The sequence below is a fragment of the Squalius cephalus genome (genome assembly GCF_949319135.1).
Source record: "Squalius cephalus genome assembly, chromosome: 16".
NCBI lineage: Eukaryota > Metazoa > Chordata > Actinopteri > Cypriniformes > Leuciscidae > Squalius > Squalius cephalus.
The window spans coordinates 21716102-21731742 of record NC_137137.1 but is presented as its reverse complement, the minus strand read 5'-3'; the positions used below and the strand labels follow the sequence as shown (position 1 = coordinate 21731742).

At 36.7% G+C, this 15641-nt stretch overlaps 1 protein-coding gene across 4 annotated transcripts in view; it reads left to right on the top strand.

The window, feature by feature from the left end:
- Positions 1-15641, top strand: part of fahd2a (fumarylacetoacetate hydrolase domain containing 2A) — a 16692-nt gene extending 1051 nt beyond the window's left edge. For all 4 annotated transcript variants that reach the window (XM_079896807.1, XM_079896809.1, XM_079896806.1 and 1 more), the window contains exons 3-8: positions 1134-1350; positions 1553-1612; positions 8281-8443; positions 8527-8635; positions 12070-12157; positions 15434-15641. In XM_079896807.1, coding sequence (XP_079752933.1) covers positions 1134-1350; positions 1553-1612; positions 8281-8443; positions 8527-8635; positions 12070-12157; positions 15434-15496 — 700 coding nt within the window. In that variant the 3' untranslated portion in view covers positions 15497-15641. The remainder of the gene's footprint in view (positions 1-1133; positions 1351-1552; positions 1613-8280; positions 8444-8526; positions 8636-12069; positions 12158-15433) is intronic.

Below are 15641 nucleotides of genomic sequence, written 5' to 3'. Positions count from 1 at the left end.
AGGAGAACACAACATTTACAGTCACCTGCCACATAATAGAATGGTCATTTTGTCCGGATCTATTGATTTTCTATTTTTAAATAACATTAAAAATGCAATTTCTACATACAATGACTCCAATGCACCTCGTCTATGATTTTGAATTGTATTTTTATGTATTTTTTGGGACATAAAAAAAATGAAAATAATATCACAGAGAGGACTCCTTAAAGGGATAGTTCACCAAAAATGTCAATTTAGCCATGATTTACTCACCCTGAAGTCATCCTAGGTGTATATGACATTCTTCTTTCAGACGAATACAAATACAATCAGAGTTAATAAAAAATGTCCTGGCTCTTCCAAGCTTTATAATGGAAGTGAATGGCTGTATGTCTTTGGAAGTCCATCAAAGCGCATCTATTCATGATAAAAGAGCTCCACGCGGCTCTGGGGAGTTAATAAAGGCCTTCTGAAGTGAAGCGTGAGAAAAATATCCATATTTAAAACTATATCAACTAAAATAACTAGCTTCCGGCAGACGGTCGTACACATCGACTTATGCCAAAATAGCAACACTTGAACTTGATGCAACTTAATGACGGCAGTTGACGCCTCTCGCGGTTCAAACGGGACTGAGCAACCGTGTTCGTCATTACGTTGTGAAAATGATGAAATTATGAAATAATGGCCACAATTTTTGGCACCCCTAGAGTATTCCCATTAATATTTACCTTTTTTAGCACACCAGGGTGACTAGGAACATGAAATTGTCCAGCTATGACTTCTTGTTTCACAGGAGTTTAAATATGAGGAATTCCCTTAATCATCCATCACAATGACGAAAACCAAAGAATATAGTTCTGATGAGCAGCAAAAGATTGTTGAGCTTCACAAAATAGAAAGTGGCTGTAAGAGCTAAAGAATTGAAAATCCCCATTTTGACCATCAGGGCAATAATTAAGAAGATATAATCAACTAAAGATGTTACGAATCTGCCAGGAAGAGGACGTGTGTCTATATTGTCTTAATTGTGTTTATGAAGACTAAAGGCATACACACATTATTAACATGATTTGTTAATTATTAAGGCATTCAAGAGCTGATATGTATGTGGAGCGTGTTATGTCTTTATTTTACCGTGTCTCTCTCAGGGCTTTGTCCAGCGGTCAGCATGTGGTGTCGCGGTCAGATATCAGGCTTCTATCCCCCGTGACCGGCCCAGAGAAGGTGGTGTGTGTTGGTATGAATTATAAGGACCACTGCCTAGAGCAAAACGCCCCGATTCCTAAAGAGCCCATCATATTCAGCAAGTTCTCCTCCGCCATCACTGGCCCTTATGATGACATCATTCTACCGGAGGAGAGTCAGGTGAGCTCAGGATTGTAATTCAGTTTCAAACAAACACTTGGTGTCACTTTAACCCAACAATTATCCTCAATATTAAAGAATGCTCTGTATACAGTTTATGAGGATTGAAGATTTTGTACATGTAGAATAATGCTAGTGTTTTTACTCCGGTGTGCGAGAACGAAATCACATTGTGTTTCACATTGTGGCGGCTCATTCACAGGAAGTGGACTGGGAGGTGGAACTTGCCTTTGTGATTGGACGAAAAGGGAAGCATATTAAGGTAGTAAAAGAGTCATTTATATCTCCATGTGTTGACGTATCTTAAAATGAAAATGTTCTGTTAATTGATTGATCAGATTTACTATATTAAACATTACAGGTATAATTTCAGCAGCTCTAGTGAGACACAATCTCCTTTAATTTTTGACAAATGCTAAATGTGAACAGTCAAAATATGCAATATAACACTTTAACCCTATAAAATCGACTATATCATAATTGATACAAATTTCTAAGGCCTCTAATTTTCAACATAAAAAAACGTTGCTGATTAATAGTTCATATTTTTAGCAAGTCAAAGGCTTTTTAGGATCATTCTAAAAGGTTGTAGGACATGTGTCTTTTAGTTGTTAAAAGCTGGAAAACCGATTTGGTAACACTTTACGGTAAGCAGGGCTCCAAACAAAAAAATCAATTAAGGAGCCAATGGCTCCTATTGGGGAAAAAAACAGGCGCCAAATAATTTTTTTAAGAGCCACATAACAATGCACTTACTTTTAGTCACCCTGTTGTGTGCATGTCTCTCCTCTTCTTACAGTTTCAGCATTTTCATCTTGTGAATGTTCTGGGAACTGGAGCTTATTTGGTAACTGAATGTCACTTCCGACTTATGAACTATTTCATAAGTTCATATTTTGGCGCTTTCACTCAGTGAAACGTTCACGCAAAGCATCTCATTTCATGACGTTAAAGGGACACTTCACCCATTTGCATTAAGCTTTGCATTGTTAGAAACCCAGTCATACTATTGAATGGTCGTGCAACACTCTCTCATTTTCCCCTGAGACGGGAGAAATCTGTTATTTACCTCTTACACTTCCTCCTACAATGACGCAAAAATCGTCATTTTGCGTCATTGTAGGAGGAAGTGTTAGAGGGGGGGATTTCTGTTAAGACTACAGACACTAGTTTCTCATCTTTCCCAGGGTGGGGCGCGCTCACGCTACAGACCTATTACAGATCAGTGGGTGGGACTTTACTCTCTGAAACTGAAAGCAATATCCTCCATCTTGTTTGAAGCTAAGCTAACAAGCGCTGTGGAGACAGATGTAAAGTTATGACAATAGCGGAGCAGAGTGCTCAATATGATATAGAAGAAGAGGATTTCGGAAGTCTGATGCTTGAATCAGGTGTTTGTGGCTACCTTTACAAGCCGCATTATAGCGAAGAGCAGCCGAGGCAGAAGACCTGCCTGCCGCGGACGAGGAGCCCGGACTGGCTCGAGTTAGGGCGGACTGGTGGCGCCGGTGATCTCACAATGCAGCTACGAACCGCTACGAACACAGAGATAGAGTCCGTCTGCGGCAAAGAATTTCAACGATGACAATTTCTCCTGGACGAAATCTCTGAATCAGACGAGGACACGGACGTTTGTGTTGTGAACTAGTTTCCTAGTTTCGCACCGCATATGTTCTGACTGAACATCCAGGTACCATGCAATAATTCACCTTTTCGAAAGAAATACAAACGAGGAGTAATGCACTATATGAGTTCGCCAACTAACTAGACATTTTGTGTGAATGTGAAATGAATTTCAAGCTCTGGTAGTAGCTAGCCTTGTAGACGGAAGAGTGATTTCTCTTATAGGCAGATATGCGCTTTCTGGATTAGTGGGAGTGGCTTGCGGAGCTGTGCAATGTGGTGCATTGTGGGAGTTGTTGTCTTTCATACAAATGCGTTCTGAAGTTATTTTTTGTCTTTTCTCGGTCACGAAGGCACCAAATTCAAAAATTATTTTACATTTCGACTACATATATGACCCACTTTAAATAAAAAACAATGTTCAAATGGGTGAAATGACCCTTTAACAAAACAAATGAAGCGATAGGCTAGGGGTGGGCGATATGGCAAAAATATCATATCACGATTTTTTTCAGGAAAATCACAATTCACGATTTTATCACGATTCTTTTTTATGTTGGTTTTACTATTTTGTGACTGAGCATTACAGCCAAACTAATGTCCACATTTTAAAAACAAAGCTTTAGGTAACAAAATATAAAATAAAAAAGAATGGCAGAAAGGGGCGAAGATAAAAAATGTAGTCATTATTTTGTTTGTTATTAAATATTAAGATCAAAGATAAACATTACACATACACAACTTAATATACAAATGAAATAAAGAGTGTTTTGTTTTCAGCTACAGTAGGTGTATTTAACAGTAGCATTGAAGAAAGTAATTAAATTAACACATATGAAAATAAAACAAAACATAGACTTCACTGTATAAATTATAAATTGATACTTATTAAAGCTACTATTAAAGTTATCAGTCAAGAGCAGTGAGTAATTTTCTCTTTGCATTTTGTTGTTTCATTAACATTAAAGGGATAGTTCTCCTAAAAATTCAAATTGTCATAATTTACTCTCTCAAGTTGTTTAAACTTGAATACATTTTTTTTCTTCTGTTGAAAATAAGTTATTTGGAATAATGTGGGTAACCAAACAGTTGATGTACCCCAGTGACTTCCATAGTATATTTTTCTCCTTTGGAAGTCAATGGGGACCAGCTACTGTTTGGTTACCCACATTCTTCAAATTATTAATATTAGAAAATATTAGAAGGAAATTAATACAGTTTTGGAACAACATTAGAGTGCGTAAATAATGAGAGAATTTTTATTTTTGGGTGAACTATCCCTTTAAGGACAAGCGGCAGCGTGTTTACTATTGCTACTGTCTCTTTAAGAGCTGAGCGCGACACGTCTAATGTACACGCATTTGACAAGCAGATTTTCTCTCAATTTTCTCAAGTTTGCTTTCACTTTAGACATAACCGACTTTATGTAAACCTTGTGTGTATTTAACATTATTAGCACAATAAGACTCGAAAGATAACTTAGTCCAGTATCCAGGCGCTGGTAGACAGGCTTTTAGTGCATGTGAGCTTCACATGTACGCGCTGAGAAACGCACACGTTAGAACAGCGCATCAGCATGCGAATTAAATGTTTAACCGACAAGGCATTAAAGCACATGCAAATTATTAACTTTTGTGAACTGCAGTGTCCCGTTCCGCTGCGTTAACATTTTATGTGAATATACGTCGCGTTGTTCAGTATGTTGGGACAGAGGCGCCAGAACAGCAACTAGAATGCACGATCAGTGCCGGCCCGAGCCTTTTGGGGGCCCTAAGCAGAATTTGATTTGGGGGCCCCCTCCCACCACGCGGAGTCACCTGTGCTTGACGATTATTGACACAATGTCACTCTATAATGTTACATTATACATTAATACAATGAGGTTATGTATTAATACAAAATAAATATTTAATAAAAAATAGATACTTAATTTTTTTTTAACTTTTTCTTTACTCTTTTACTAACTCTTTGAAACTTCTGAGAACAAATTGTCACAAAACATATTAAAAAACTTATTTGCAAAATATCCTCAAACGTTTTGCAAGACTGCAGTTTGAATGATGTCTTGTATGAACATGACGGAGTATGTTTTTATGTTTCCACTGTTCGATCGCGCCCGTGCCACACACACACACACACACACACACACACACACACACACACAACATTGCAATCTTGACATCGCAGCCTGTTCGTTATAGCCGTAATAAAATATAATAATAAAATAGTCAACCTAACATATAAAAATTACACTGCTCTGTTTAAATAAGCCTACAATTCTTATTCAGCACTGCGTAGCCTTAGCAACGCTCAACTGTGATGTTTCCAAGCACATTTTTGCGCATGTGAAGAGAATGATTTTTTTCCCTCGATATTGGAACGTGGGTGAAGTACAAAGAAGCCTATAATAAAGAATAGTTTACCATCCAAATCCATTGCGAATTTTGAAACATTTTGATTCTAATGAGAGAGATACGTGAGCCCAACGCCGCTTTCACTTTCGCTTTAAATTATTTCGTTTTGGCTTGTTTTTAGTTATTTTTTTATTCTTGTTCTGTTCTGAATATCATTAAATTTAAAGGATAAATCATTGATCAAATCAAATTTTTGTGACATGGCTTAACATTACCGTGACTTTGCGCACGAATTGTCTATGCACGCGAGGTTATGCGCATGACTCAAACACTGGCAGACACAGCAGCAGTTGTAGGCAGGTAGGCTATATTGATCATGAAATCATAATTTTCTTGTCTTGAATTATTAATCCATTCATTCATTTATGTCACTTGTTTAATTTAATTAATATGTAAAAAAAAAAAAAAAAACTCGCTTGGGGGCCCCCTGGTGGCGAGGGGGCCCCAAGCAGCCGTTTAGTTCGCTTATGCCTCGGGCCGGCCCTGTGCACGATTCTACGGTATTTCTTCAAAAGCAGATCGTGGAGACATTTTAATCGTCCATGATCAAAAATCGTCTTATCGCACACCCCTACGATAGGCTACTGGTAATAAAACATGCACGTAGGATGCAAATTTTACAATCAAAGGGAGTAAATTTGTATTGTCGCCAATGGCGACCTTGGCAGAAATTTCACTCGCAAATAAATATTTTTGGTCGCAAATGCGACCATTTTAGTCGCAGTTTGGAGCCCTGTAAGGGTACATGAATTACCATGAATTATGCATTCATTCATGCATTAATATCTCATGAATCATCAGGAACTAACACGAGTTCAACGTTTTTCATTCATTACTTCATGGATGAACAACACCTTAATTAAAGGAGGATTAAAATAAGTACATCATCATGAATTATGATTTATTACGCATGATCATGATGTTTTCTTTGTTCACAGTTATGCAGTTATTATACAGTTATTATCACATTGTTCATCAGTGTTTCAAAGGACCTAGTCAACACTTTAGTTGAGGGGCCACACACATGATGAAGTCATTAGCCGCGTTTCCATTACCCTTCAAATTGCGCAAATTGAAATTGCGAATTGAAAATACGCTCAATGGAAACACGTCAATTTCGCAAAAACTCCCATTTATCGCAAAAAAGTTTTCACGCTCGCATGAGGTGGTTTTTCAGGCAATTCGAAAAAGAAATATTTCGCAAACCTGCAATGGAAACAGTTTTTGCGCATTTACAGGTCACCTGACTTAGAAGGCGCGGTGTGTTTGGACAGAATACGAGATGGAGTTCTTTACTGAATTCATAAAAGACAAAAAGAATGACAGAAATACTGGATTCTAAACCTCAAAGAAATGCCACAATCAAGACCTCGGAGCAGAAATGAGTGAGAAAAACCCAGAAACACCTCATATGTGCCGCTCATAAGGGTCTTTCCTTGCCATTAATGCTTGGATAACACGCCTACGTTTCCTTCCATTAATAATGATAATGTCTAGTGCGGTACATGGCTGTGATATATATAAACCTACCAACGTCCGTTGCCATGATTTTTGGAATGACTTATCGCGAGAGGAAAAAATAACGTTTTAGTCGCATAACATCGGTTAATGGAAACGCCGTCATTTCGCAATAGTTTTTTATCGATATTTAGAAAAAAAATCGCAAAAGTTTTGCGCGAATCTTTAATGGAAACGCAGCTATTGATAGATAATGCTTAGTTAATGATGACTACTGTATTGGACAGACCCCAAAATAGACCAATCACAGATCATAGCACACAAATTCTGTTGACATTCAAATACAGTAGTCATCATTAACTAAGCATTATCTATCAATGACTTCATCATGTGTGCGGCCCCTCAACTAAAGTGTTGACTAGGTCCTTTGAAACACTGATGAACAATGTGATATTAATGGTGGCATAACTGAACAAAGAAAACATCATGATCATGCGTAATAAATCATAATTCATGATGATGTACTCCTCTTAGTTAATGTTTTAATAAAGGTGTTGTTCATCCATGACGTCATGAATGAAAAACGTTGAACTCGTGTTAGTTCCTGATGATTCATGAGATATTAATGCATGAATTTATACATGAATTCATGATAATTCATGTACCCTTACTGTAAAGTGTTACCACAGAGGTTTATAAAAATAAATGTAAGAATGTTTTGATATTGTTAGTAATATTTCAAAAATTCCTGGACTGAAGTAACTTTTTACTTGATTAATCCAAGCATTTTTTTTTTTTTTTTAAATCGTGTTAAAATGTGAGTATCATATATGATACATCAGGCTTTTGAGGAATGTTTATTTGTACATCTCTTAATCATCATTGTCTTTTCCCCTTCAATAAAAACTACATAAATCTAAGCATTTTAATATCATCTTAAGACATTATTGGGAGATATAGAGTGACAACTAATATTATATGCATTTTATGTAGTCTGCAATATGGTTATAAAGATCTCATTGATTTACATTACAAGCGCTTAGAATTTCATTGTAAGAATTTCATTGTAGTTTTTGGAAATATAAATAACATTGGTTTCAAATTGCACATTTTTGCTCAGTTTGGTCCTCTGTATAAAATTCAGAGATGTTTTTCTCTTTTTTTTCCTCATTGAGTATGAGCTCCATATTCTCCTATATACTAGCCTGATCAAAAGAAAAAGAAACACAAAACATATTTGCAAACTTTTTTTTATTTAGTCTTTTATTAAATATCTTAGATATTTTATTAGTTATACCTATTATTTCATACAGTATGCCAAGCTTACATGATTAAGTATACCTCCTAGCAGCAGGACAATCTTATGCCATTCCTTTGGGAATTTCAACAAATGTCCCAACCTAATTGATGTCAAATAAATGTGTCTCTGTCTCAGGAAGAGGAGGCTCTTTCCTATGTTGCAGGTTTCACTGTAGCGAATGATGTGAGTGCTCGTGATTGGCAGATGAAGCGCAATGGAAAGCAGTGGCTGCTGGGAAAAACATTTGACACGTTTTGTCCACTCGGGCCAGCGCTGGTTACCACTGCAGCACTGAAAGGTACTTGAATATGTGAAAACAGTAGGACATACGTTATATTTGGGAGTTAATACTAGTCATATTAATCCTGCTTGTTCAAACAGATGTTCATAAGCTGGGTATCCGTTGCCTGGTGAATGGGGCCGCAGTTCAGGACAGTAACACCAGTCAGTTGATCTTTCACACCGAGAAGCTGGTGGCTTGGGTCTCACAGTAAGAAAACTCACTCTGGTTTTAAATATTTCATATAATATTCATTATAAAAGTCGTCATGCTCTCCAAGGTTGCATTTATTTGATCAAAAATACAGTAAAAATATTGTGAAATATTATCATTTAAAATGTAATTTATTCCTGTGATGAAGTAGTCATTGCTCCAGTCTTCAGTGTCACATAGGGCTGAAACGATTAGTCGACATTGTCGACAACGTCGACAATAAAAAATTGTCGACAACGTCGACAATAAAAAATTGTCGACAAATATCTTTGTTGTCGAGTAGTCGTTTGATCCCACGTGACCTAATGTAAGGGCCTGCAATATCGCGATTTGACCGCTACGGCGCTGTAGCGCTAGAGTGTAATGCAGCCGTTACAAATGCTATTGCGGTAGAAGAAAACACAGCGCGAATTATGACGGAGTGCAAACGAATCCGAACTAGCAAGGAGTGTAAAGTTTCACAAAACTTCAAACCAAGAACGCTGTCGTATGCAATACATGCAAGGCGGAACTTGCTTTTCACGGGAGCACAACATGCATGTTAAAACACTTAAAGAGGAAAAACCCGGCACGAGACGAGCCGGTGAGAGGTGAATATTCTCCAGCTGAAGCTAAATAACTAGCAGTAAATCTCTTTTTAGAGAATGCAATACTACTAATAATAGCAATAATATTAACAATAATAATATAATTACAGTAATGTGATGATTTATTTTTGCATAGAATAAAGCTTGATCGAGCTTAGGAGTCAGGGCTGTTTTTATTATTGTAACGTTAGCTCTATTAGGTAACTTAACGTTATTACAGTATTATCCCTTGCCTGTATTTTGTTACATATTCATGAAGACTTACAAAAGGAGATGTTATGAAGAATATCATGTCAGTAAATTTTTTATACTGTAAATTAAAAGGTGAATGAGAATGTCTCTGTCAGCTCAGCTCAATTGTCATATCAATTAAAAAAAAAATATTCTTATAATAATTGTTTGCAGTTTAAGTGTGTCTGTAATGCAGCTGATAATTTTTTTTGTTTATTTTTTTCTATTGAAAGAGAACAGAATATTTAACCAATGCTTAGAGAGCATTTGTGTGTGATTTGAGTTGGACAGAAATCTGAAAACTTAGAGAATTACCTGTTTAGTTGCTCAAAGTTCATTAAAACAACCATTTCAAAAGCTGAAGTGATTTTCTTTTTTTATATTAGAGTTAGAATATGTATAACTCAGTGTTTTATCTAATTGAAAAGGCTGAATAATCGTTCCAAACTTACTGATTAGTCGGCGAAATAATCGATGAATAGTCGATTAATCGTTCTAATAATCGTTAGATTAATCGATTATCAAAATAATCGTTTGTTGCAGCCCTAGTGTCACATGATCCTTCAGAAATCATTCTAATATGCTGATTTGGTGCTCAAGAAACATTATTATTATTATCAGTTGAAAACAGTTGTGCTGCTTAATATTTTTGTGGAAACTGATTTTTTTTCTTCTTCTGGATTCTTTGATGAATAGAAAGTTCAAAAGAACAGCATTTATTTGAAATGGAAAACTTTTGTAACATTATAAATGCCTTTAATGTCACTTTTGATCAATTTAAAGGAGAACTTGGTAACTTTTTTAACTTAATAAAACTGTCTAGAATTCTTTTGGATGGTTAAACAACCTGTTCTGGTGATATTGGTGACTTTCCCCGCTCCCCCCAGCGTTCCCAGGCGGAAAACCAACCTTGCAACTTGGGGACTACCGTCCCGGCAAGATAGAAATTGGAAGTCTCGTGAGAAGCGAGAACGAGAATGAGAACGAGCGCGAAACACGAATTGCTTTACGGCAGTTCGACATAAACACACACGGATGTATGATGTATTACCAGATTACCCACCTCGGTAGACATAGCTCCACACGATACAGTTGGCTTGCTCCGATCAAAACAAACGCACATGAGCAGCGGTAGAGAGGGGGAGGAGGCTGCCGCAAGTGAGTATTTTACGACCGTGTTGTGACATATACGCCCCCCCACAGCTGTAGGGGGAGCTCGTGAGGAAAACATGCGACAACAAAATGGAAAATCAGCGAAGAAGTGACTAGAGTTCGCTAGAGTTGCCGAGTTCTCCTTTAATGCATCTTTGCTGAATAAAAGTATATATACAGTGCTATGCATAAGTTTAGACACCCATGCTAAAGTTGACTAAAAAGAGGAATAAAAAATCATCTTTTGGAAATTGAACTTAATGCCTTAATTTAAAAAATTAGGAAAAATCCAACCTTTAAGGACACCAATTTTCTTTGTGAATGAATAATGTATCGTAAATAAATAAATGTTCTTCCTTAAAATACAGGGTGCATACGTCTGGACACCCCTATGTTAAATTCCCATAGAGGCAGGCAGATTTTTATTTTTAAAGGCCAGTTACTTCATGGATCCAGGATACTATGCATCCTGATAAAGTTCCCTTGGCCTTTGGAATTAAAATAGCCCCACATCATCACATAGCCTTCACCATACCTAGAGATTGGCATGGAGTACTTTCCATAAGATCATCTCTCAATGCAAATCAAACCAGCTATTAGGCTAACTGAAATAAAACCATGCCAATCTCTAGGTATGGTGAAGGCTATGTGATGATGTGGGGCTATTTTAATTCCAAAGGCCAAGGGAACTTTATCAGGATGCATAGTATCCTGGATCCATGAAGTAACTGGCCTTTAAAAATAAAAATCTGCCTGCCTCTATGGGAATTTAACATAGGGGTGTCCAGACTTATGCACCCTGTATTTTAAGGAAGAACATTTATTTATTTACGATACATTATTCATTCACAAAGAAAATTGGTGTCCTTAAAGGTTGGATTTTTCCTCATTTTTTAAATTAAGGCATTAAGTTCAGTTTCCAAAAGATGATTTTTTATTCCTCTTTTTAGTCAACTTTAGTATGGGTGTCTAAACTTATGCATAGCACTGTATATATATATAAAACAACAAAATATAAACTAAAAAACAGCTTTTTGTTCATGTTACTTCACACACAGTGCATTAACTAATGCTAACAAATGCAACTTTTGATTTTAATGTATTAGTAAGTGTTGAAATTAAATGAACATAGATTAATAAATGCTGTTGAAGTGCAGTTCATTATTAGTTCGTTAACTAATGAAACCTGTAAAGTGTTATCATAATTTATTGTGTATAATAATATTTTATGGGCTATTCTGGTCTACATTTTATCTTTTTGTTGCTGAGCAGTTATTTAAATGTATTTTATTAATATAAGTACATAATCAGTAATGCTGCAAATGTTATTTTTAATGTATTAAATTACTTAATATTCAATTGTTAATATCTGCCCCAAAAAAACAACGTTGCAACATTTGAGAGTTTTTATAAATTTGATTCTCAACTTGTAATTGTATTATTTTATTTTTTTTTCTGCAGGTTTGTGACTCTTTGTCCTGGCGATGTGTTTTTGACGGGAACGCCTCCAGGCGTGGGGGTGTTCAGAAATCCACCTGTGTTTCTAAAGGTGAGGAAAATCAATGTATATTTCAACATTGCTGGGTTAGCGTCACAGCTCACAATCACTGCACCTGGCGGGCTGTTAACACCCGTTTAGAGCCTTTCCTGAAACCTTTGTTTTGCTGCACAGATAAAGTCTTAACTCAAAACCTCTGATTCCCTTCTGTTCAAACGGTCAGAACAGTGTGACTGACGCTGACACAATGAAAACAGTTGAAACAGAACAACACAAGACCAGCTGTAATGGCCTCATGACGTTGACGCAATGCCAGTTTTCACACAAAACCTAAGTTCAAAAACGAAAGAGGCACATTTAACAAGCACTGGCTTCAGTGTTTAGGCTTTCTAATGGCCATTGATTGGGCTGACACCAATTAAAGCTGATTTACAGAGGGAATCGCAGGGCCGAACAAAACGCTGCAAAGATAGGCTACAATTACTGACTTAGTGTTGTACATCTACTTCAGCTGTTCTTCATGGTTTTCCTAGTTGTCCGTAGTTGAATCACACTCTTTATCAAGAAAAAATGTACATGAAGATCTAATCTTTATATCATCTAATCGCATTTTATAGGTGTAGACAATTCAATGAAATAAGAAAACACAATCAGCTGAAACACACAAATGCATTGTTTTATTCTAAATATGTAACATCAGAAAAAAATGGCAGGAGTAATTCAGACTAATTTGTTTAAAAAAGAAATAAAATAAAAGGTAACTCTTTACAACAAAGGTTTATTTTGTTAAAGGAGAACTCCGGTCAATTTGGAGTGCTGTCAATACAGAGAACAACGACAAAAATCGGTGTTGCCTACACCGTGTTATCCTCTTTTTAAAATTTGCACCCTGTTGACTTCAATGGGGCAAGTTTTAAACCTGCTTTTAGCCTCTTAACATCCTTGATGTGTCATTACAAGTGCCCAGCCATGTGAGTGATTCCTTCAGAGTGAACACGGTGAATCTGACTGCAGTAGATGTGAAAGATATGAATAAAAATTATGTTATTTCAGCCAGCGCACATACCTGTATTTATTTCCTGTTTTCGGTCGAAGTCCACAGTAGTCGATTGTCGAGTTCACGCGCGTGATCATAGGTAGCTAAGCAACAGTGGAGAACTCGACAATCGACTACTGTGGACTTCGACCGAAAACAGAAAATAAATACAGGTATGTGTGCTGGCTGAATTAACATCACTTTTATTCATATCTTGCACATCTACTGCAGTCAGATTCACAGTGTTCACTCTGAAGGAATCACTCACATGGCTGGGCACTTGTAATGACACATTAAGGATGTTAAGAGGCTAAAAACAGGTTTAAGGCTGCGTCTCATTTCTCTGTCTTACCCCTTACTCTTACCCCTTCCCCTCGGTTTTGCGCGTTCATGTGAGGGGAAGTGGTGTCCCAATTCTCATTTTGATTAAGGGCTAGGGCCAAGGCGTAGGGCTACATAGCCCTTGAAACGAAGTCTGCGGAGGACCACACTTGAAAGAGAGGGGTAGGAATTTCTCAGAAGTGAGTCGCACAAATTTATGTATTTTCAGCAGTTTAATGACACTCGTGTTTTATGATACCTTTAATAAAACGTTCAAGCGGTTTTAATTGTAATGTTTTTGTTTTGAATCACTAGTTAACCGCTAGCTAGCAGCTATGCGCTATTTGCCGTTTGCTAATGTTTTGCTTATGGTGTCACCGGCGCCGCCGTTAAATACAATGAAACAATGTCTTTGACTGATGGCACACAAGCGTGCAAAGATAAAGAGAGACCAGGCAATCGATATCACAACCTGAGACGACGGCATCTTCGTTTGTTTATGTCAACGCGTATCGCCTCTGTTGACGTAGCAGCCAGCTAGCGGAAAGGGAAGATGACGCAATCAAACGGTAATCGAGTGGTGTCTCATTTCTTAGAGAAACGTTCTTCCCCCTACCCTCCTTCACTCGGTATCGAGGGGCAAGGGGAAGACGCAGACAAAGGGGTAGGGGTAGGGGAAGGGGTAAGACAGAGAAATGAGATTGGCCCTAAAACTTACCCCATTGAAATCAACAGGGTGCAAATTTTAAAAAGAGGATAACACGGTGTAGGCAACACCGATTTTTGTCGTTGTTCTCTGTACTGACAGCACTCCAAATTGACAAAAAAATTAGCTCAATGTTAAAATTGACCGGAGTTCTCCTTTAACATTAGCTAATTTGTTAACTCTTTCTTTTGCAAATTTCAAGAATTTCTATCAAATAGTAAACTAAGATTGTATATAGTTGTTACTGTGATGTAAGTAGTTGAATTGTAGATTGTATTTTTAAAGGTGTAACTACTATCTATCTTTTGGCCTCTAGCAGTTAAAAAATAGTTTTGTGGAAGAATATTGTTTTGGTTGTGCTTCGCCTCTGCGTGGATGAATATGGTTCAAGGTACACGTGTATACAGAGTATGAATTTTATTTTTTGACTAATTAATTTTTGCCATTTTAAATAACCCAAATTTTTCATTCTTCGTGACGACAAACTTTAAACTTCAGGCTACTGACAACCAGAGCAGCCAGTCTAATTTTCAAAAAATAATTATTATAGGTTTATCAGCGTGTATTTGGTTAGACATGGTTTGTAAGAAGGATTTTCTTTGAACCCTCTCATTACTTAAAAAAAAAAAAAAAAAAACTTTAATAATAGTAATTGCAGCAACACATCAAACCATCAGAACAGCAGCAGCTGCTGCAACTCCAACCAGAATAAAACCAACCAGAATAAAAAATGTCTTAATCTTTCATCCATACAAACACTGTTTATTGAGCGTGCAGCATGCCGTGCCCAAGAGAAAAGCAGCCGCCACGCCACACATCATTTACACCAAATGAGCTGCTTGAGAAAATAACTAACATTAATCCTGTGTGATTAGAAATGCAATTTACACAACAGAAAAGTGTTAGTTCCTTTAGAAAACTTTTGCATTTATCTGGTACACTGGGGTTTACAAGCCCCACTGGGTAAAAGCACATCATTAGACTTGTCTGTTAACAGAAACCCTACTCTCTAAAAAATTATTATATATTTTAATGTATAACATGTATATTAAATCTGTGTCCCAGTAGATGTAGTTGGTTTATTTTTCCGAATAAAAAAGCAGCCAATTTCCTATGAATTAATTCCTCAAGTGTATAAAATGTATAATCCGTTTCCTAAGGCAGTAGATATCATTTTAAAATATTTCTTTATATCATTATATTATTGTTGTATTTACTGAAGGTCGGTATATTGTAATGAAGTAACTTTAATGATCTGTTTCAGAGGGGAGATGTTGTGGAGTGTCAGATTGACGAGATCGGATCGATACGGAACACAGTCGTGTAACAGGAAGTTCTGCAACATGGATGCGAGTGCCAATACGGAATCTAATTATTTCATATTGTCAATGTAAAAAAAAATGGATTTTTTTTAGCTGAAGTAAATCAAATAAACATTATGCTCTGGGCCACTTCTTAAATAAAAAGTTTTT